The sequence below is a fragment of the Eptesicus fuscus genome, chromosome 19 (genome assembly GCF_027574615.1).
Source record: "Eptesicus fuscus isolate TK198812 chromosome 19, DD_ASM_mEF_20220401, whole genome shotgun sequence".
NCBI classification, from domain to species: domain Eukaryota; kingdom Metazoa; phylum Chordata; class Mammalia; order Chiroptera; family Vespertilionidae; genus Eptesicus; species Eptesicus fuscus.
Window position 1 is genome coordinate 45,893,022 of NC_072491.1, and position 24,298 is coordinate 45,917,319.

The following is a 24,298-nucleotide window of genomic DNA, read 5'->3' on the forward strand; positions in this document are numbered from 1 at the left end:
GACCAGCAGCACCAACAGCACCTGGGAACGCGCTGCAGAGGCCAGTTCTCCTGCCCCACCCAGACTTCCTTAGTCAGACCTCCGGGCTGGGGCCCAGCAATCGGTGTGTGTCACCCCCACCCCCTGGGGATGCTCATGCACCCTCAAGTTTGAGGGCCACTGTGCTACAGAGGACAGCTGGTCCTCTGGAAACCAGACATTCTGGTGGAAGGACCACTGTACTGAGTCCAATCAAAGCTGTCATGCTGTGAGATGTGCCATTATTTACGTCCCTCTCAGAGAGAAAAACCAGCCGAGTGGCTCAGTTGGTTGAGCTTCATCCTGTGCACCCAAGGGTTGCCGGTTCAATTCCCGGTCAGGGCACACATCTGGGTTGTGGGTTCTATCTCTGGTTGGGGCAACCGATGGATGTTTTTTTTCTCACATCAATGTCTCTCTCTCTCTCCCTTCCTTTCTCCAAGCTTGTCCTTGGTGATGATTAAAAAAATAAAACAATATTTTAAAAAATTATATTAAAATTTAAAAAAATAGCTGGTTTGGCTCAGTGGATAGAGTGTTGGACTGGGGACTGGAAGGTCCGGGGTTCAATTCCGGTCAAGGGCACATGCTCAGGTTGTGGGCTCGGTCCCCAGTGGGGAGGCGTGCAGGAGGCAGCTGATCAATGATACCCTCTATCTCTCTCTCCCTCCTCTCCATTCCTCTCTGAAATCAATAAAAAAAATATTTTAAAAAATAAAAAAAAGAAAACATGCTAACAACTAAACTACGATGTGCCATCAATGCTAAAACCCATCCCCAATGGCAGAGATATTAAATATAAAAGAAAGTGCACCTCAGAATTCATATACATGGTAATTCCATCAGAAGACATTGCATAAATGATTTGTCAATTTATCATGATCTGAAATTACCTTGAGAGCAAGGCCCAAGCAAAATTAAAAAAAAAAATGAATAAGTAAGAGGATTTAATTTACATCCAGGGAATAAAAGACCCATAGGATTCACATTTTTAGTATACTGGTAAAACTTTATAAAATCTATTTCTTCATTTAAAAATAATTTCCTGGAAGATGCTTCAACTTATTAATTCACACTTCCAGTATTTCTGGCACTTCTGAAACGATGTTGTCATAGAAAAGTTGCTAACAATTTTCAGTCTATAGATTATCCAGCTTTCTAAAAGGATGACATGTTGGGCTGAATTAATGACTGAGGTAACAATGAAGGCCACCTCTCTCCTGTGGCTGAGAATGTGATCTCACTGGTCTTCGCTTACCTTTAGGAATGTAGCTCTGAGCTTGGTAACCATGGATGGGTTTACCCTTATGCTCTCTTGCATGATAGACGTGAAGCTGTCAAGAGAGATAAATGGTAAGAAGCCATTCACAGTGGTTTCTTCAAGGGCAATGTCAGACTCTCCACATTACCTGTCAATCAACTGCCAAGCGAAAGAAAGGTCCCCCACGATGTGCATAGTGATCAGCACCTCCTCCTTAATGTTGATGGTTCGGATCATTTGGTGCAGGAACTTGCGAGTGTCAGCAAGAAACTGACACACCTGCAGGTTTGATTCCAACTGGTGGAATTCCTGAACCTGTGTTACAGAAACACGTGTCACTTAAAATCCTGAATGGCCTCTACAGAGTTTGCTTTTCCTTGAAAACACTTCAAATAAAGCACACTACTAACGAAGAATTTCTTGGCAAATCTTTAATTTCAAATTATAATTTCAGAAATGTGTAGGCCAAGTCATAAACCCATGCGCAACTTTCTAGGATTAGAAACTGAGCGGACTTCTTATCCTGTAAATATATGATTGATATAGTAAGTGACTATTCCCCATTTCCAGGTCGGAATCAACACGTACTGGAAATCCTCTTAATTCGGAAGATTTGCAGGGTTGCTAAAAAACAAAGCGAGTTCCTTCCCAACCAAGGTGCTGGCACATGCGCATTCTTAAGTTCCTTTGATGTGCTCTTTAAAACAAAATAATGATTCCACCATGTCCTGAATTTTAATGTATATAATTCAAGGGGTCTGGGCTAGATGCCAGAATAAATAACGCAAAAGATAAAAAGCCATCCGAGTTTTACAAAGTTGTTTATAGCTATGCCATAGACTAGAAAATCCAAAACAACCAAATAAAAACACTACAAGTGAGCATCTGTTCTGGAATGGCCAGGGAATGTGGCACGCTAACAATGCTCGGTTATACTTCGTGGCCATTAACAGTGACCATCCTAAAAACCCTGCAAAATTAACAAGCCTGTAAGAATGTCTGCCAATAAAAAAATACCAATTATATCTTTTAATTACACCAATTAGTCCAATTGGACCGGGTTACAGATGAGTATAGGTGATGTTTTAAAAATAATAGAGTTTATAGTTATTGCTCTGATGTTTTACAATGTCTCCATTTTAAACCTAGTTAAACATACACTTAACATTTTAAGAGTGCGACAGTGTAATAATTCTTTTTGGTACAATCATTTTTGAGTAAGTAAAAAAAATAAACTTTTATTTCACAAAAGAAAACATACCATTTATAAGCATATGATTATCATACAACTATTTCACTTTCCTGTATGCCTTCCAGTTTTTTCTAGGGCATATTCTTGCTATAAATTTAAAAATGATGTATGCAATTTTCTTTTTGCTTTTACTTCCTTACCACAATTTTTCCAATGTTTCTATCTTGTTTTCATAATTATTTTTCTGAGACATCATGTTTACACAATTGAAATATCATAATTTTAGAAACCATTCCCTTCTTGAGGCCATTTTATTATTTTCCCCAATTTAGGACACTGTATATAATATTACTGTGAGCAGATTAATTTGTATTGCTTTTGCTAAAATATTTTCTTAGATACACTTCGAGGAGCAGATTGGTGGGTGGGTGAAAGATATGATTCATGATCCAAGAATTGTCATTTAAAAAGACTTTCCTGCCTGGCTGGTGTGGCTCAGTGGTTCAGCGTTGATCTATGAACCAGGAGGTCACGGTTTGATTCCCGGTCAGGGCATATGCCTGGATTGCAGGCTTGATCCCAGTGTGGGGCATGTAGGAAGCAGCCAATCAATGATTCTCTCATCATTGATGTTTCTATCTCTCTCCCTCTACCCTCCTCTCTGAAATCAATAAAAATATATTCTTAAAAAGTTGCTAATTTCATAGAAATAAGAGCATTAAAAAAATAAGACTTTCCTTACCTCCTCCAAAGCTTGTATCAGTTGCACAGTTTTTCTGCCTGCAGCAGTAGAATCATCATAATTTAAAGACAGAATTTGTTTGGAGATCTCTCTGAACCAAGCTTGAAGATTTTCTATTAAAACAGAAAGAAGGAAAGACTACTGGCTTTGAATTTAATTAAATTATTCTTGACAAATCTAGTTCTTACTATGTGCCTACCACTGCTCTCAGGAATTATCCAAACTACAAAAATGCCCGGGGCATATGACCTAGACCCGTGGTCGGCAAACTGGGGCTCTCGAGCCACATGTGGCTCTTTGGCCCCTTGAGTGTGGCTCTTCCACAAAATACCACGGCCCGGGCGAGTCTATTTTGAAGAAGTGGCATTAGAAGAAGTTTAAGTTTAAAAAATTTGGCTCTCAAAAGAAATTTCAATCGTTGTACTGTTGATATTTGGCTCTGTTGACTAATGAGCTTGCCGACCACTGACCTAGACTAGAAGAAAAGGTGAAACTCAGCACCTGGGTAGCTTCATCTATAACACCTGGCAGAAAAGGTTTAGGCCCAAATACGGTTGTAAACGGACACGTGCAGAAGGTGGCAGGGGCGGTGGGGAGGAGTCGGGAGGGAACTCAAGGATGGGACCGAGGGTTACGGGGCATTTTCTGGAGAAGTGAGGAAGGGTACAGGCAGAGAGAGGAAGAGGATGGTTCACCCCTAGATGAAGGGACAAACAGGAACAGAGGCTTCGGGACAAACATGGCAATGGCTCAGCTTGGGGAGAAAGAAGACCGACATGTCAGAAGGGGGCACTATTTGCATTCACAAACCAGCCGGCATTTCACAGGGCAGAGGAAGGGGAGGGCAGTAACATGCTCCGAGTACCTGGTCTTATTTAATCTTCACAACTCTCTACGGAGATGGGAATTAGGACCCATTTCTCAGGTGAGGAAGCTGAGGCCCAGAAATACTAAGAGTCGTATGCAGGGCTTCAGGTACTAAATGGCAGAGCCCGGATTTTCACAACTGTTGGGCCCGATTCAAAGGCTTTGCTCTTTTCCCCTCACCAAGGTGATTGCCTGAAGTTATCTTTATCAGAGGGATGATTTCACTTTAATAAAAACACTTAAGGACTTATAATCTAAGTTACTATAATTGACACGAGGGACACTAGCTATACATCTAAAGATTCTTTGTGGGACTGAAGGACAGCTATGGAGTAGCAGAAAGAGGACAAGAGTTAGAGTCTGAGGCAATGAGTTGGATCTCGACTCTAGACCTTTCTTACCTTAGGAAGTGACCACATTTTTAAGCTTTGGTTTCCTTACATATAAAGTAAGGATAAAGATGTTTAATCTCACAGGATTGCAAGGGTCAAATGAGAAATATTTGTGAAAGCACGTGCTCAGCTGAAATAGGCTATGTAGCCAGAAAAAGCACAAGGCATTGTTCTGCATGGCCTCTGAAACAATGCTGGTATTTATGAGGACTTGAAAGAGACTGGAACAGGGAGGAGTGTGCCATTCCAGGTAACTAATCTGGTTAGACTGTGACAGGTGGCTCTTTGTTTCTCAGTCACAAGATGGTGACCTGCAAAACTTGTTGTCAATTTAAATCACATCATTAAAAACTGGCCGACTTTTTCCAATAGGAATAATGACGTCATTTGGAAATGTACTAGTATTTTAGACAACCACTTGGCATCAAATAAATCAACAAAAGCCAAATATAGTAATCACAAGCTCATATTGATTAAAAATAGTAAAGTTTTTTTAAAATAAAAAGCTATACTATTAAGCAATTTTACTGTATAACTATCGAAATGGATTTGATAGTTAAACATTAAAAAAAAAAAAGTGTAATTTGTCATCTTAAAATTTAGAGTGGCCTTTCAGGGACAATTTGAAAGGTTCCTAGTTATATAAAATTGAATACCACAATTTTCCTATAGATAAAATTTCTTAAATGAAGCAGGATTAAAATCAAAGTTATACTTAAGTTATGTTTAGTTACAAAACAGTCTGCAGGCTCCTTCTTCTGCCACTAGATGGCAGGCGCAACAGTGAAAAAGAACCAAACAAGATCAGAAGGTGAGAATCTTCCTTATCAACTATGTTAGTAGTTATTAATGTTTTGGGCCAAGTATCCTTCTGAGAAGATCATAACAGTTATAGGTTCTTTTCCCCTCCCTTCCCAAACACACATATACTGACACACTAGTATTCCATACTACAATGGGGGTCAAGGGATGGACCATCCTATATCAATGGTCGGCAAACTGCGGTTCGCGAGCCACATGTGGCTCTTTGGCCCCTTGAGTGTGGCTCTTCCACAAAATACCACATACCCTAATTAAGTTAATAACAATGTACCTACCTATATAGTTTAAGTTTAAAAAATTTGGCTCTCAAAAGAAATTTCAATGATTGTACTGTTGATATTTGGCTCTGCTGACTATGAGTTTGCCGACCACTGTCCTATATAATAAAAGCCTAATATACAAATTGTTCAACTGGGAGTTCAACTGCTAGCTATGACACGTGCTGACCACCAGGGGGCGGTGCAGAACATGGCAGGCGTTGGCACTGGCAGTGAGCGGCAGTGGAGGTGCTGCGGGCCCCGATGGGCCCTGATGAGAGCAGGACTACGGTGGGATGGTGGAGCAGGTGAGTGGGCAGTGCCAGGCCAAGGCGAGTGCAAGTGGGAACCCGGTTGCCCCGCCAATTGCCCTGCAGATGGTGACCAGTGACAGTGGTGGGGGGTGGGGCCGCCGCCTGGCTCCCAGGCACTGAGGGAGGTGGGCAGTGAGGCCCAGCCCCAATCGATTGCCCACAGGCAGGATGGTGGAGCAGGTGAGGGGGCAGTGCCAGGCCGCAGGAGGGTGCCAGGTGGGGCTGTGGGGCTGCAAGGCTGGGGATGTGAGTTGGGGCCCGATCCCTGCAGGCTACCCCAAGGGACCCCACCTGTGCACAAATTTGTGCACCAGGCCTCTAGAGATTCTATAAAGACTATGAACCAGAGAGTAAGAACTCTTGATTTAGTTTAATCCCACTCTTCAAAGATAAGAAATCATACAGGATATGGAGATTGCCCAGGGATCTTCATTAGTAATGTCCTAGCCCACAATGGATGACAACTAAGGACTTTTGTGTCTGCCCATTTCTTCTTCAGCAATTACCATTCTTTTCCACTCTGGTTAGGGGTTTCACTCCTGAGAAGACGTCAGCAAGCTCCGTCATCCGCTCTGAGCCCTCCTTCTTGTAATGCTCCCACTTGGCTTGCTTTTCGGAAAGCATTTGCTTGAACATCTGTTGAAGGGCCAGGAGAGATACATTTTCTTAAGAGAAAATCCAGATTAGGCCATTTGCTAAGAAAGCTTAGATGACACCCAGTATATTAGAAAAATATAATGTCTAATATTCACATTACCCTGCTGACATCTCTCAAGCCTGACTTCTTATACAAACGGAGGGGCAAAGCTGGCCCCTCCCTAACGCAGCGTTTCTCAGATCAACTGCACATGAGCACCCCCTGGAGGGCTTTCATGGTTCCACATTCCTGAACTCCGTCCACCCCTGAAGATTCTGGTTCAGAGGTCTTGGATACACCCAGGAATCAGCATTGTAACATGAAATGAAATTTGGCGACTACCGCTCTGTGGTCCTTTTGAGGCAACAATTTCTATGATGCCCAATACAAATAGAGCAAAACAATGATAATATGACTTTCTTATGGTTCAGTTTGGTTCCTTATGTGTTCACCTATCTCTCCTACCTCCTACCCCAACGATTTTTTGAGCATCACTTTCTGATTCTCCTATAAACCCACTAATTGAAACTGTGCTGCTTCCGATCTTTACATGAAGGTGCATCTCCTAATTTAAGCCCCATCCCCTATCCCAAATCCCATTCTATAATTTATGAGCCTGTGGGTTCAACCTGTGAATGAGTGTTGGAAGGGCTCAAAGCCACTTGGTCTGTAATGAAGGCCTCAGGTTGATAGTGTTGCTGCCATTGCTGGCCAAATGGTATTGATGGAATCTAGGCACTCAAAAAGATAGGGGGAACTCTATAAATAATTCTCACTGTTCCTCATCCTATTACTTATTTCATTGATCACTCATCCTGCCCTATCACTAAGATTCCTCTGCCACTGGCCCCACAAAATTCCACCGAGCTTCCATCTGCAGATGGAGTCTCCCCACTCCATTGCTCGTCTTTTCAATATTCACTGTGAAAAAATAAAGACTTTCTTAAGAGGAAAACCAGTATTCATGCGTATTTTCCTAGTAAGAGCCCAGGGAAATAAACCCCTGTACTTTTGTGGCATTTCTCTGATCTTACAAAGTTATACGGAGACTAGTCACTGAAATCACACAGCACACGCATTAACATTAGGTTTAATCATCAACATCTACTTTTTCTGAGCTCCTTCATAGGAGAACACAGTGTCCTCAGACCTAGGGGCTAAAGAAACATCCAGCATATTCCTCACCAGGGCTAGGTCCTGGGCTCACCTGCTCCAAACCCCCAAGGTTACTGTTTCCAGAACCTGGCCATTCCCAGGTATCTGCAATTGGTTGTTGTTGTTAATCCTCACCTGAGGATATTTTTCCATTGATTTTTTTTTTTTTTTTTTGAGAATGGAAGGGAGAGGGAGAAACAGAGAAAGACGAGAAAAACATCGATGTGAGAGAGACACGATTGGTTGCCTCCCACACATGTCCCGACCAGGGACCCAGGGACGGGGATGGAGCCTGCAACTGACGTACGTGCCCTTGACTGGAAATGAACCCGGGGCCCTTCATTCCAGGGGCTGATGCTCTATCCATTGAGGCAAATCGGCTACGGCAAGCTGCCACTTTTGTCATGCCCAGAGAAGCTTCTTTAGGGGTAAGACGAAGCCCAGAATTTCAGTGAACTCAAACTCCTTCAGAGAGGACCTTGTTCAAATGCAAATCATCCACCCACTTAGCCCTTTGCAACAGGCTGTCATGGCTTTTACATGAAGACAAATCCTGCAGGGCCCAGCACAGGCTGGCTCCTGCCCACTGTTCAAGCTCATTCTGTACCTCCTTTCACTTGCATTCTCTCCCCTCAGCCAACTGGTCTTTTCGGTTTTGAGCTGGCCAGGCTGTTCCTCACCCAGAGGACTGGGACATAGTCTGTCTTCTCTTTGGAATGTTCTCCACATTCCCTATCACTGTCTTAGCTAAGTCTGACAGGTCCCTTCTTCAGGCCTCGTCAGTAGCTTCTCTTCTCAGGGAAGTCGTCAGAGCGACGACAGGAGCCTTTACTTGAGGTTCCCAGAGGACTGTGTTCCTTGCCTTCAGAGCATGCATCTCAGTTTGTATTTGCATCTTCATTGGGGGAGTCTCTGGGTCACGTCCATACCCCTCACTAGACTGTAACCTCCACAATCCTGTGCACTTTCCCCCATCACGGTGGCTCCAATAACAGCTGGCACTAAATGCTTGTTCAGTGATTAATTCTGTCCTTTTCCATAAGAATTATCTCAGATAGCGAGATTCTGTAGCTTGAATCACAGATACTGCTGCTAAATCCCAATCTTTCAAAATAAAAACTAAGACTTTGGTGATTATCCATTCAATATTTTTACCTCTTTGAGTATGAACTCAAATTGTGCAGTATCCAACAGAAACTGGAAGAGGATCTTGGGATTGTACCTCGAGTCTGTTAGGATCTGGTCCTTGATCTGACGAAGGCGTTTGTTGTTTGGGTCACAGGCTAGAATAGAAAAAAGAGTTTCCATTTATTAAAGGTGTAGAGACTATCTATGGAATATGAATTCTTAAATACGTTCCTTCATTTTAAGTCTTTAAAAGGTAATCAGCAAAACGTATATCAACAACATGATAAAATTAATTATAAGTACATGTATGCTATGGGAGAACGTATAATCGAACTGTTAAATGGAATGTCATCCGTGATATATTGGTGAATGAAAAGAACAAGCTACAGAATATATTTCCGGATTTTGTAAGCACGTGGGGGTTGATTTATTATCGAGTGTCCAATAGGGACAGGCAGGGCCTCTGACACTGTTTCTTCAGCAGCTGCAGGCAGTCCTGGGCCTGGGTGAATGCCTCCAGCCGGTTAATAGGAGGCAGATGAAGACCACGCTTCCCCTCTGCACATATGACTGAAACACCATAAAAGCGAAATAAGCAGTTACTCTTCCCACATATGACTCAGAACCAGATAGGCGGCTCATCTGTTTCTGGTAAATTATGACCTTGTGCAATCAGGTCAGACAGTTTCCAGGCACAGAAATGGAAAACAGATGTGGCTGAAGATAAAAGCAGAGGACCCTGGCCGGCTGAGGTGGTCCCCGGCAGGATGCAAACCCAGGGAAGCGCTGGCTCCCAGAGTGTAGGCACAGTGTCAGGAACACGGAGATGAGGCTGAGTCACTACAAAACCACAGCTGGAGAGGATAAAGTGAGGCTTGAGTTGCTTATAGGCTTGAGAAGGTAAGACTTTTGGTAAAGAAGATTATAAGCTGAGTTGATGTAGTAAAATCCTCAAATTAGAACTAGAGTTTATGTAAGACAAACCCAACTAATTAAAAAACAGATCTGCCCTGGCCGTTTTCTCAGTGGTTAGAGCGTTGGCCCGAAGACTGAAGGGTTGCGGGTCCAATTCTGGTCAAGGGCACGTATCTTGACTGCAGGCTCTATTCCTGCCCCAGCCATGCCTGTGCAGGAGGCAACCAATCGATGTGTCTCTCTCACATCAATGTTTCTCTCTATCTCTTCCCCTCCCTTCCACTCTCTCTAAAATTCAATGGAAAAAATATCCTTGGTGAGGATTAACCAAAGAAAAACCAAAAAACCAAACAGATCTATTACATAATTAAAAACTTTAGCTATCATATTCATGCTGTGAGTAAGCTATAAACTGAAGAGAGATCTGGGCCAAGAAGCAAAATAATGGGAAAAGCAAAAACAGCTGGAAAGTAGCTCTAGTGAGAAAGGCTTAAGCTGGAGACTTGCCCTAACCGGTTTGGCTCAGTGGATAGAGTGTCGGCCTGCGGACTCAAGGGTCCCAGGTTCGATTCTGGTCAAGGGCATGTATCTTGGTTGCGGGCACATACTCAGTAAGGAGTGTGCAGGAGGCAGCTGATGGATGTTTCTCTCTCATCGATGTTTCTAGCTCTCTATTCCTCTCTGTAAAAAAATCAATAAAAATATATATTTTTAAAACAAGAAGCTGGAGACTTCTAGTGGGAAGACAGAGGCTGAGGAGAAATGTCACACATTTTCAAAGATACGAAGGATGAGGAAGTCCAACTACTGACCACTCACAGGAAGTGGAAACAGATGGCAGCTAGAGGGACATTCTATCATTGAACCAGGGCTTCACACAAGCTGTGAAGCTCTGACCTTGATGGCCAATAGGGTTTCAGAGAGGACCTTGACCCAGAAAAGGTTAAGACCCAATCTACCTTAATTAAGTGCTCTTGTCTAGACAGTTTCTCAACTCAGTGGGCCCAGGCTTTTCTACTCTTCCCAAACCATACTTTTTCTTCTATCATTTCTTCAGTCTAGAATTTCTTCTGTTTTTGTTTGTTTTTTTTTTTCACTTTGAAACTTATCAAAGGCCAGTCAACTCCTCACTCCTGAGTGGAGCCTTCCCTGACCACCTCCACCTCTCCATCCCAAGCGATGTTTCTCTTTTGCTCTGGACTCAAATCCCACCATCCATCTGGCTCTTAGTCACTGGCCCAGCCCTTGCGTTACTTTCCTATTGCTGCTATAACAAAGTACCACAAACTTAGTGGCTTAAAAAGACACAAATTTATTCCCTTACTAGAAGCCCAGTGCATGAAATTTGTGCTCGGGTAGGGTCCCTAGGCCTGGCCGGTGATCAGGGCTGTGGGGTGACCAACGGGGCGACTGGGGGGCCCCCCGCTGGCAGTTGCCTTGGCTGGCCTGGGGCCTGTGGGCAGCTCCTGTGTTGAGCGTCTGCCCCCTGGTGGTCAGTGCGCATCATAGCGACTGGTCGTTCTGCAGTTTGGTAGATTTGCATATTAGGCTTTTATTATATAGGATAGTTCCAGAGGTGAGAAATCCGAAATGGGTCTCACTGGGCTAAAAGCAAGCTGTGAGTGGGCTGCGCTCCTTCTGGAGGCTCTTGGGAAAACCCACTTTTTCATGATGCCATCTTTCTAGTCCTGACTCTCCACTTCCCTTTTCCTGACTAAGGACCTCTGTGACTGCACTGGACCTACTGGGCTAACCTCCTCACTTTAAGATTAAGTGATTAGAAGCATAATTCCATCTGTAACCTTAGCCCCCCTACACCCCTTTTGCCACATAATATAAGACACCCACAGGTTCCGAGGATTAGGCCAGAACATCTTTGGGAGGGAGTAGGGAGACATTATTCTGCCCACCACAGATCTACAGATACACTTTTCATATGTATACATTGATCTTCCCAGTCTGACCAGTGACAAGATCCTTGAACATGGGAGGTACATTTCTTCAGATTCCAAGCACCTAGCAGTACCTGACAAAGGGGTTGTTCAGGTGGGCACGGACTTGTCCGAGTAGGCACAGAATGACTAACTCAGAAAGCAACTTGATTCTCATCCAAGAGCTAAACCACTCTGCATCACGAAGCAGATCTTAGCTCTGAACGCCTTCTCGTGGAGCGATGCAGGTGAAAGCTTAACAAAAAACACCTTCCGTGCCTTACCTGAGTCCGCTGTATGGAGCATGAGCCATCGGATGGCCACGTTGCAGTCTCGCAGGCAGTTCAGAAGCCTTGGGATGTTGTCCAGAACCATCTCCTCCCTTAAATAACCTTCTTTCAGGAACTGCTGCACTTGAGCGTGCACTCTTTCACTGACAGTAGCATATCTGCTTGCCTTTGCAAATAAAAAACGTGAGTTACATTTAAAAAGGGAGAGAATCACATTGAAATGAATCCCTGGATGGATAATGACATTTCTATATGAGATGCCTAACATATGGACTGTAGTGGGTAAGGCTCAAAGGGAGTTTACTGGACATTTTTAAAAAGAGTATTAGACTGCCCGGCCTGCCCGGCCAGTGTGGCTCAGTGGTTGAGTGCCGGCCTATGAACTAGGAGATCTTGGTTCGATTCCTGGTCAGGGCACATGCCTGGGTTGCAGCCTCGATCCCCAGTGTGGGGCATGCAGGAGGCAGCTGATCAATGATTCTCTCTCATCATTGACTTCCTTTCTCTCTCCCTCTTCCTTCCTCTCTAAGATCAATAAAGATATATATATATATTTTAAAAAGAGTATTGGACTTAGGATTAAGAGACTAAAATCTAGTCCAGCTGTGATTAACCCTTTGCACTTGCTTGCTTTTTTCTCGATTCCCTTATTCTACTCGGGATTTAATTTTTTAAATACCCCAGATTTTACAAAGCGTGGCAGTAGAATAAAAAACTGGAGTTTCTTTTCATACAAACTTATTTATTTGGATTTTTTTATATTTCAAATTATTGATACATTCAAAGAGTATAAAAGAGCTGCTACTGATGCTAACCGTGTCGAGTCACACTCGACATCCGAGTGCAAAAGGTTAAATATTGGTGTGATTTTGGGTTTAATCTCTGCGTATTGGTTTCTCCAAATGTAAACTGGAGAGCTGGACCAGGTGGTTCCTTCTATTCTTGGGTGGAAAAGAAACATAAAGGCAGAAGCTAAATTATCTGTTCTTCCCATATTATCAATAAAGGAGTCAGAGCAGAGTAGAAATACTCAGAAGATGAGACATCTACAGACAGATGAAAGCTTAACAAAAAACATACCCCAGTGCATCAAAACTGCATTTGCAGACCTTTGGTAAATTTGATTTGCCCTTGGCAAGACTTAATGTTAAACATCGTTAACCTAGTCAGATTAGCTTAAAACTATCACTAGATGCTTCATCAGGAGACTCTGAAGAATTTCTTACAATGTTACAAAAGAGAATGCAATTTTGGAAAGAGATTTCAGAAATGAAAAATTAATGCTCTGATGCTGGTAAGTATGAAAGCACCACTTTCTCTAATATATTTCTAGGAGACATTCCAGAATTGAAATTATTTTGTGCATTATTTATGGATTGCAATGTATCAGAATAAAACATGCGAGGTCTTTGAATCAATATTATTCTATCCACACTGGCAACTCAAAAACTCAGATAGGTAGGCTGAGAAAGATGTTCAGAAATACCAAGTATGTTCCCCAATAAATGACTTTATTTTTATTCCTCTGTTGCCTCCCGTAAGTACCCCTGACCAGGGATCGAACCTGCAACCTTTTGGTTTACGGAATAACGCTCCAATGAACTGAGCCACATCAGCCAGGGCTACCTTGTGCTCTTTATTTAAAGAGACACAATGTAGCCATTTAAATTTTAAGGAGAGGAATGCCTTTAGTCTTGTTGCTTATCTTGCACATCAGAAATAGTGAATTTAAAGTACAGTGACAGGGCATATGTGTACATTCAGTTACTGTCTTCAACACCCATCTTGTTGACAACAATATTAAAATTCTGGTGACTAGTAAAAGTAACCAGAACGTAAGGACACAATCTTTACGCAAGAATAAACAAAGTCAATGGGAACCACATATCACGCTGGTTCATCTTAGGTTGCTGAATCCTCCTTAGGACCCAAGTCTCCCATTTATGTGTAAGATACAAGTTAAAAAAATCTACAATTAATCTATCTTATTCTGCAAAAATCAGCTTTCATTAATCATTGCATTCATGTTTTTGTGGACTTCTTCCAAATGCCTTGAGAAATCTAGGTGGCTCATTTCCTGCCCTATTAATGCAGGCTGGAGGTTGTTTGAGAATCCTCCCCGATTAGCCAGAACTTACCTGTTCTCTGACATTTGCCAGGTCCAGGGTATTGTTTAAAGCAGTTTTTGCAGCTTTGTAAGGTTCCCAAGCATCTGCTAGATTAACTGTGATCCCCATGTAAATGCTAATTACCTGAAAGAGGAGACATTCACTCAGCATTTGCTAAATACCCACCCACATCAAGGCGAGGGGCTGGGAAAATACAGTTAGAGGAGACATTGCCCACTCCCATTTTAAATTCCATTCCAATGAAAGTCAATGAGAAAGCAAGATGTTCCAGATATACAGGGAAGTGTTCTTACTTAGGAGCACTCTGGAACAAAAGTGACAATGTTGCTGTTCGTGAACAATAAGTAAAAGGAGATTTTCCTTTCAAAGGGCTGTGTGCTCGATTCCTTGGTGAAGGAAAATGAAAGGGGAAAGAGAAGAGAGACTGACTAGACAATGTTCTCAAACATTTTCATCTCAGTCTTTACACTCTTAAAAGTCACCGAGGACCCCAAAGAATGTTTTTGAAAAATGTGGGTTATATCTATTGATTTTTATCATATTATACATCCACACTGAGAAATTTCATTTAAAATAACAACAAACCCATTACATGCTAACATACTTTTTGTATTAAAATAATCAAATTAAAGTTTTCCCTCCAAAAAACTGTGAGAATGGCATTGTTTTACATTTATTTTTGAAAATATTACATACAATGCCTCTTTATCCCTATGAGTGTTTTTCTTTAAAATTCTCTTGATGTCATATAAATATTTTCTCACTAGCTTTTTATTGGTTGGCATTTGCCTGGCATATCTTTTTTTATTCCTGTATTTTCAGTGCGCCAGGTGGATCTGACTTTCCTTTATACTAAGAGTGTTTCTGAAGATAGCATTACGGCCAGCACTTCTTTATGAAGCTCAGGCAAAGGGAGCCAGACTATCAGTGTGTTCTTCTCGGTGGCTCAACCCTAGCGGGTGAGAACGACATTCGTGGGCAGGGGCACCATCTCCTAATTGCAGTCTGTTCTTCCCACCAGAAAAGGTCCTCATTCGGGGCCTCATCACAGATAGTTTGAGACTCAACAGATGGGAAGAAATCTGCTGCCTGAGAACATGATCCAACTCACTGTTCTTTGTGAAAACCTCTATGAGCAAAGAAAACATTTCACATATATTATGTTAAGTCAGTTTTATTCTCTTAAGAATTACTATTGTAACATTAAAAAGTAATAAGCAAATCCCTGCAGTAAGCTAAACCTTCATAGCCCAATCAGTGTGAGCGTATAGAAAAAACCTATTATAAAAGTGAAATTCTATTCATAAAATGACAAATTAGATCAATTCCGCTAGCTTAGATTCATAAAATAAGAATAAAGGCTTGTGTAACTTAGCTGCAATCTCTGTAGCTAAAAAGCAAGACACGTTAAAATACATGGCTTTACCCTGAGAGTGCCCATTTGAGAAAAAAAGGAATAGGTTCAGGAAATTTTACTGGCTGATCTATTCCTTCATGTTATCCTCCTATCTAATAATAGACAAATATGCAAACTGACCGCACCTTTGCTACACCCAAGCCACGCCCACCAACCAATCAGGATGAATATGCAAATTACCCCAACAAAGATGGCGGCTAATTTGCATATCAAGACAGCGTAGAAAGAAGCCAAGAGCTGCAGAAGGGAGCAAAGCTGCAGAGAAGCAAGCAAGCCAGGGGGAGGAGAAGGGAGGAGTGGAGGCGGGGCCGGGGGAGAAGGAAGTTGAGCAGGCGGGGCCGGGGGAGAAGGAAGGAGAGCGGGCTGGCGGAGAAGGTGAGGCGGGGGAGAAGGGAGGAGCAGAGGTGGGGCCGGGGGAGAAGGGAAAAGCAGGCAGGCTGGCGGAGAAGGGAGAAAAGCAGGGGGGCTGGCGGAGAACGCGGGGCGGGGGACAAGGGAGGAGAGCAGGCAGGGCAGGGTAGAGTGCAGCAGGAAACCCTATTGCAGGATTTTTCCTGCAACGGGAACGCTAGTGATTTATAAAATTCTCAACACACTTAAAGTAAATTTACTTAAGTGATTTTTATGTCTCACTATTTACAACATTATGACCTCTGGGTAATAGGCCAAAAGAATCGAAAAACCAGTCCTTTAACAAGCTTCTTATAGAGCAAAAAAACCTAACAGTAATACTTGCCCAATTATCTGGAAAGTATTTATCCACGATCTCTCGCATTTTTGCTTGATGGGTATGAAGAATGGAAGGGTCAAAGTAGAGAATGACATACAGCATGGCGGCCTGATTTGCCAGAGCCGTGCTGCGGTGCTCCGGCAAAGGGTACGCCGAGACCTGCAAACAGAGAAAAGACCCAGAAGAGGCAGCCGTTGGTAACAACTGAACTTACATGCGCCAAATATATGACTGCATTCTAGGGTAGACTGGCCTCTAAAAGCCATCTCTTTAGAGCATCCGGACTCTGGAAGCAATTCTCCTGGCACTGCCAGCCAGGGCCTTCCTTCTTATCCCGACCACGCGATCTGATGCTCTTCCTTCCAGCCCTCAACCTGGCTGCAATTCTAAGCCTTTTCCTTACAAAAAGAGAGTTGTAACCCCAGGTCTCCCACTAGTTGTCCATTTTGTGTCTTTCCCACCACAATCTCTTAGAACTGACAGAATCCACATTCACTATTGCTATTTTCTCACTTCCTGTTTGCTCGTCAACTCACTGAAATCTGTCTTCCACCGTCCCCTCCAGGGGGTTTCCCAGGGTCACTCATAAGCTCACAACCACCCAATTCAATGCCTCTTCTAGCACTCTCACCTAAGTCCTCTCAGGAATGACATTCTCTCCGCTGGCTTCCCAGGCACCACTCCTCTAACCTGCTCTGCGGGGGTTCTCCTGCCAGCTTCCCAATGCTGGTGAGTCCCGTCCATCACCTCCTGCCTGAGGAACCTTGGGTTGCTCACAGTACGTATCACCGCAAGGACTGAGCAGGAAGGGAGGAATGGTTACAAGGACAGCAGAGTGATGCCTCATGGAACCTGGCCAGCTCTCTGGAAGGGCCTAGAGCTGTGAATACAAAGCCCTCACTGGTTCTCCGTTTGAAGTGTTTGCCCAATGCTTCTCTCTCTCCAGGTTTTCCATAACATGGCAGAATGAGGCTGCTCCAAAGTCCAAGTTTTGCATGTTGGGAGTAAACCCGTGCCCAGAAACTGTTTTTCAGGCCCAATTCCAAATTACCTGGAGATGGAATCTGATCCATCTTGGGTCAAGTGCACTCGTATCAGCCAGGGACAGGGGAGGGCAGGGCAGAGTGGGGCAGACAGACAACACTGGTGCACTGGCTGTTGCTCTAACCACTTAGCTACACTGGCTAGGGCAGGCAGGGTTTCCAGCCCTGCTCAGGCTGCCTCCTCTGCCTGGACTGCTCTCACATCCCCTTTGACACCTGTTTCCTGACACATGTGCTTCTCCAAGATCAGACGCATCTTGCTTTCCTGTAATTTCTTTAGTTGTCTGTCTTCTTTCCTCAGCTACGAGCTCACTGTACACAGGGGCCATGGCCTCCCTCCATCAGCGATGTATCCCCAGCACGTGCACAGGCACATATCATCCACTCAATAACTACTTCTTTCAAATAGAGCTCAAATCCCATCTCTTCCCAGAAATCCCTAATTCTGCCTAAATCAATATCCCTCTTTTCTCTCCCATCCCACAGCATAGCTCAAAGGTCTTAAATCATTTTTAGCTGCTTTCACTCGTTCGAGAAAGCAGGAAGGGCAGGAGGAATTGAGGAAGAAAGTGAAACGAGGCTTTTAAATGACTAAGATCTTAATGGACTCAATTCCCACCTGGTTGTAAATATCGTCAGATCTTAGTCGACCAATGACCATACTGATGAAGGATTCATTGATAGGCACTCTCTGGAAATAGCTCTCAGGATAGTTGGGTGGTCTTTTGGCTCCTGGTTGGCTGGAATAACCTGTACTTCGGAGCAGCTTACAAATATCGTCCATGTTTGAATCAGCAGAAGATCGAGCGGCACTGAATCACGTGCACAATGGGAAATAAAGGGCCAAACAAACCACACACATCAGAAACTGAGAAGTCCAACAAAGCAGAAGAATTTCTTGATTTTATCTAGTTTTAGATATCACCGTGGGTCAATTTATATCCTTAAGATTCAAAATCATATTTTCAAAAAGCCTGTTAAAATACAGCAAACATATAAGATGGGTTCTTGGATGTAAGTACAGTTCTAGGTCAAGGTCCACTGGCCCTTTTCCAGGGTCTGAATTTGTTTCAGAATATAGCATTTTCCAAATGTAAGAAAGTAGTATGTACACAGACCATATACAATATAACATTCCAGTAGGGTGTCAGCTTGCATTCCACGATCACCACACATTAATATTTACATAGAAAATTTTAGGAATATCACACAAGAGAGATAAATCAAGACTATCTATAGCCTCATATTTGCTCTGGTCAGGTTTTGACTCCATATGGTTTCAGGTTGGATCAGGTTTTGCTGCCAAAGAAGTTATTCTCTCTGTGTGTGTGTATGTGTATGTGTGTGTATTTTCCATAGCTCTTTGGATTTCAGAATTGTACATAAAGAATGTGAACCTGCACCAATGTTTCATAAATTAAAAAATAAGTTTAAACAATCAAGACAATTTAAAGTGGAATATACATTAATTGGTTTTTCTTGTTAAGGGGCACTTTCTACATAGATTTAATCAAAACATCTGTGATTTTCGGGGTGGTTTGGAGTAGGATTCCCTCAAAGAGACTCAAAGAATCTTAGACTTGACGATGGCCTCCTACTGAATGTAGGAATCTCCTCTGTCACAACTCTGACTTGCAATTTTTCCATGTCACTTCAATAATGGATCCCCACATTCTAATGAATTAGCTGTTGTACCAAAAGGGACAAAGCCAGATGGTCAAAGCTGGGCTTGAGAAGCAAACTTTTCTCTTCTTTATGTCATTTACCTTTTTTGTTTTTCCAGGTACTTTCAGAAATATAGGCAAGGCCATTCGAAGTTCATTTTTAAAACCACGGATGTTAAGACAGCTTTTGGTCACGCAGATGAGAATGAATTATGCATGTGGGTGGAGAGTCTCCTCCCACTGAGAAAGCTGGAAGGAAGCAGGCCAGCTGAGTAGCTAAGAGTAATTTACTGCTGAGCAGGCAGCAGTCCCAGGTGTCCCCAAACAATCCCTCTGTTGAGGACCTCCCTCCTTGCCCTATTTAGGTTGTCCTAATTTGTAAGTTTGAAAATGTTAATTCTAGTCCACACATCTTTAGCTCAAGTTCCTAACTGACTCCTGCTTATGGACTGTTTCTTCCCTGAATTTTGACTATTTCTGACATTAACCCTGTATCCAGATTTTGACTCATTAAGTCAACAAATTGAAACCTGTGTTCTAGGTACTAGAATTAGAGTTGGTTGAAGTGATACTCCATCTTGAAGTCACAGCTCTTTGTAGACATACCTAACACATGATCATGACGGGTGCTGTTGCTTGTTTTGTGTTTGTCTCGTGCATATATATGGGTGAGAATTCCCTTTCAACCTGATCCCTGAGTGATAACTTTTCAAAGCCATCAACCTGAAACTGACAACAGAAAATTCATCCATTGCCTTACATCTGCCAAGGAATAACATTTGAAACTTAAAAACAAAAACAAACAAACCCAAAAAGAACATTCATTAGACTTCCACATTTGCAAATTTATCTTGAAGGTAAAGAAAATTCAGATTCCCTTAAAAACACATACCACACACCCAAAAACTGAGGTACCATCATGGACATGACAATCCCTATATCTCTAATAATCTATAACATGTATATAATCTGGAGATTATGATATCTAATCTGTCACGATGATATAATATATATAGTAACTGCTGCAATTTCTATTGTATCTTCAGAAGAAATTAAGAATCTTCTCTTTTTGCATTCTAGGTCCCATTGCTGCTGTTTGCAATAAAAGCAGTATAGAAACCCACACTGCACTGTACCCATAGCATGCTTCTGGCCCATGCCGCCCCAGCCCAGGGATACCTGTATCGATAGTAAGAAACCAGCATTCTCTCTCTGACTTCCCCTTCAATCTTTTGGTCAATGACCAGCAGCATGACTCCGTACAGGTACAGCGCTTCACACTAGGAAGAGAAAGAGACAATGGCCAAACTCACAGGAGGACACATTCTCACGGAGGCATGCTGATGATGGTTAAAAAGACCACTTTGCTCCCTTCCTCCTAAAAGCTTCATATTACAAGGAGAATGCAGGTCCCCCCCGAAGGGCTTTCTCACCTTCTGTACAGAATGAGCTTAGGAAAATTTATGCAAAATAAATTTCAACTCAGAGTGCTTATCTTTCAGCTGGCCCGGTTTTGATATTTTGCTTGGGATATCAATATTATGAACACCTCTAAGTCATTCACTTACTTAACAGACATTTCTTAAGTGATCACTATATACTAGGTACCAGGCTAGATGTCTGGGATGCAAAAGATAAAGAAGAGAGGACTGTGACACTGAGGAAGCTCAGAAACTCTACACAATCTTTATTCACTTGTAATTCTGTTCCAAGTCTACAGCATTCTACATTCGGACACAGATCTGTTAGTTAGAAGATAATTATCAGAGAATTTTGCTTTACTTTAGAGAAGGGTACTCTGTATGTACTTGTGACTTACAGGAAAAAGGTGATGCTAAGCTTGACATTCTTGAACTTCTATTTAAATGGTCACTAGCACTTACTAAAAGCTGTTTCCCATCTTCATTGAGCAGCACAGTTTCTATGGTTTGCTGAATGTAAACACCTTCATTGAGATCTTCCAGGTATCTAGAAATGAAACCCCAGAGCACGTTATTCATTGATAATGAAAACTTGAACAATATCTTAGATGAAGGAAAGTAAAGATTTCTAAAGGTAAAGCAAGACACCAGGCATTCTGGCCTTCAAATAATTTTTGAGCTGAAACTCATGGCGATGGAAGCCACAGGTTGATCGTTATGGCTACTCCAAGTAAAAGGAATATTCCCTAGTCCCAATTTATGAATTACAAATATCTTAGGAAGTAACGGCATACAAACATGGACTAGTTTAAATAGCTTTTAATTAGTTTTAAAGCTAGTGAGTAATGAATTCTTAAGGGCTGGAAGGAAGAGAATATTGTGTGGTTAGGGATACGAAGGAAAGTATGGTTACCAACGCCATGAAAATATGTTCCTTTTTTTCCACTTCTCATATATAATATACTAAAATATGATCATAAACCACAGGATTGAAAGACATTATGAGTTAGTATAGACCAACATTATTGTAACACTTTACAAGAGCAGAAATCATAATAAAACTCTAAGATACTTAAGATGACTAGTGCCACAGGAAGGACAAGACAATTATGCATGGTATAATCTAGTACACTGTGGAATAACTCAGAAAGATTGACATGTTCTAATCCTATGTCCCTTTCCCCCTCCACGATTTATTATCAGAATAAGCTATTACTAAATTAATCAATACCTGTTTAAGTCTACAATATATTTATGCACACTTTGAAATGCTAAATAAAATCTGGTCACAATTTCTATGTTGTTTTCACGAAATTCTTCATCTAAATCCTGTAGCTCTGGCTTAGCTTCCAGCTTGCTTTCCCATAATTCTGGACCCTAGGAAGAAAAACACATTTATGGAGATGTCAATAAAAACATACTGTGGGTAACGATTTCCAAGTAGTCTTAAAAACGTGTTCCTATGCCTTAAAAGGGATGTCAAAAGTTGAAAGCAGAGCAACAAAAAGTAATAAAGATAACAGAAGCCTAGATATAAAATCCCTTTGAAAGAAACGAATTTGAATTGCAACCACAATTAGCATGCTTTAATATGAAATATGTTATACCAAAGTTATCTTTATAAAATGTGGTTCTATCATATTAGGGCTCCACATAATACCTTTACATTATTTTTCAAGTTAGTTGGCTGATATTAAATTTGGTTTAAAAATTTCGCCTATTTGCCCTAACTGGTTTTGCTCAGTGTATAGAGCATCAGCCTTCGGTCTGAAGGGTCCTGGGATTGATTCCAGTTAAGGGCATATACCTAGGTTGCAGGCTCAATCCCTGGCCCTGTTCAGGGCATGTGCGGGAGGCAACCAATCAATGTGTCTCTCTCACTTCCATGTTTCTCTTTCTCTCCCCATCCTTTCAACTCTCTAAAAACAAATGGAAAAATATCCTTGGTGAGGATTAACAAAAACATAAAAATAAAAATCTCTCCTATTTAACTTTCTCCATGATTTAACTTCTCAGCATCCCATGGGCCCCACAGAAAGCATGCTTTCGTAGAAAAGACAATGGTAAAAATGCTGTTGGGGAAGATTACCTTAAAGTAGCTGAAATCAAATATGATATCTCCATATTTCTGTTGATCAGCTCGGTCTTTTAACCTGAATACAGCAGGAATAAACTCAGAGAGCCTCAAAAGTTCAGCAATGATGGCATTGCCACAGGAAACGATCCTTAGGATGGCCTGGCCGCAGAGGTTGTTCTCAGCTAGGAAGTCCAACATCCTGAGGACCAGCAGCTACCCCGTGCGTGGCCGGTGGGGACGGTTAACCGGCTTCAGAGCTGGGGTCTGCGAATCATTAGTGGAAACCGGGTCAGCTGACAGATGTTTGCTCCATTTAAGAAACTGTATCCAAAAAACAAAGTAAATCTCCATTTAAGGCAGCATGTGAAACACATAGATAATATATTTCTCCCTAATTTCCTAAAAAACAAACAAACAAGAAAAATGAATTCTGATGGGGTGGGGGGTGGGAGAAGGGCGCATTTCTTCACGTTTTCCATGTGGAAGGGCTTTGATAAATTAACACTCTTGGCCTCTTTTTCAACCCTTAATTCACTTCTCCCCCTGAGGAAAGACCCAATGCGGCTACCACTGAGCTTGGGAGAAGGAACCACTGAGCACGTGTGGTTCCAATGTGCCCTCAATTGGGCACCGATTATTACATTTTCCTCCCAGGAAGTGTCACTTGTTTTACCTTCGGGAAAAGGTATGTCCTAAAATCCACTAGAATTAGTTGAAGGAACACCTTTAGAAACGCTTTTCTCATGTTATGTGCAGGAAGTCCTTGTTATCAAGGATAATACATGCCCGAGAAAGGCTGCGCAGTGACTGTAAAGATAAGCATTTCATACTAAGCAGTAGGAAAGTTTGATTAGTTATATCTTAAAACATTGTAGCTAAACCCGATGAAAATAAGTTTCTGCTTAACAAAATTTAGGATAAAATTGCAACAACGATGTACTAATTTAATGGACAAACAGAGGAGTCAAAAGTTTATTTTACCAAACTCTGATTTTGATAACACAGCATCCTATACTTTATAGTTGACTTTCATATCATGATCTTTAAGAAGGTAATCTTTGCAAAACAGTTTCAAGGCATCATTCATTTTCTCAAAGTCTCTCCCAATTCTTTCTCAAATCACTATCTTTTGAAGTGCTAATTTGTGTCATCTTTGTTGCATTTCTCTGCTCTCTGTATTGATTTGGCTAGGTCATCATTTGTCAACTTCATGGAAGCCTGATTTACTTTTCAACGTCATGAATGCCCAAGTCTTTCTCAACATTTGCACTACTTTCCACCTCCCTGAAGCTAGGTTTAGACACGTGACTCAGTTTTGACCAATGAGATATAAGAGGAAGTCTATGGTGGGACTTCTCTGAAATATTTATTCCTCCTGCTACAAGGAGAGGCATGTGGAGAGAAATTTCCCTCTCTACACCCTGGCTATCCCCTTCCTTCCTGCCTTTAAATATGGCCCAAGGAACATTTGATGCCTGAAGCCACAGTAGCCACCTAGAGACCATGAGGTGACAAGTCTCAGAGAAAAGCCACCTGCAGATTGTGGTAAGGCTAGAGTGTTCGGCAAATACCCCATTATTGGCTGAAAAACTGGCCCTACAGAACAGAATTTAAGATCATCATTAAAGATGGGTACCAATGCTGCAGCAATCTCAGAGACAGGTAGCTTCATAGGTGTTAAGACTTAGCTGAGCTTAAAAAAATCACTCTAGGATGACCTGCAAATAAACATTGTAGCAGAAGCTATAGTAAATCTTCCATTTGGTTCTACTGGTGCTAGGGATGAAGAAGATTCCAATGCAGATTGTACTGCCATTTGGCATGGAATGAAACTAGAGATCCCACTCAATTTTCTAATGGTCTTTACAAAGCACCCAGAAAAGTGGTAGTTATTTT

The 24,298-nt window shown here is 42.0% G+C and overlaps 1 protein-coding gene across 4 annotated transcripts in view; it reads right to left on the reverse strand.

Annotated features, from left to right (window-relative positions):
• Positions 1-24,298, reverse strand: part of WASHC5 (WASH complex subunit 5) — a 49,949-nt gene that overhangs the window by 24,465 nt on the left and 1,186 nt on the right. For 2 of the 4 annotated variants that reach the window (XM_008143273.3, XM_054708430.1), the window contains exons 2-14: positions 22,415-22,723; positions 21,557-21,702; positions 20,788-20,872; positions 20,084-20,184; positions 17,860-18,052; positions 16,204-16,356; positions 14,060-14,173; positions 11,916-12,087; positions 8,813-8,940; positions 6,372-6,501; positions 3,214-3,326; positions 1,428-1,594; positions 1,277-1,352 (exon numbers count right to left, since the gene is read on the reverse strand). In XM_008143273.3, coding sequence (XP_008141495.1) covers positions 1,277-1,352; positions 1,428-1,594; positions 3,214-3,326; positions 6,372-6,501; positions 8,813-8,940; positions 11,916-12,087; positions 14,060-14,173; positions 16,204-16,356; positions 17,860-18,052; positions 20,084-20,184; positions 20,788-20,872; positions 21,557-21,702; positions 22,415-22,600 — 1,764 coding nt within the window. In that variant the 5' untranslated portion in view covers positions 22,601-22,723. Of the gene's footprint in view, positions 1-1,276; positions 1,353-1,427; positions 1,595-3,213; positions 3,327-6,371; positions 6,502-8,812; positions 8,941-11,915; positions 12,088-14,059; positions 14,174-16,203; positions 16,357-17,859; positions 18,053-20,083; positions 20,185-20,787; positions 20,873-21,556; positions 21,703-22,414; positions 22,724-23,075; positions 23,210-24,298 lie in introns of all 4 variants that reach the window. The other 2 variants (XM_054708429.1, XM_054708431.1) reach the window with 2 other exon arrangements.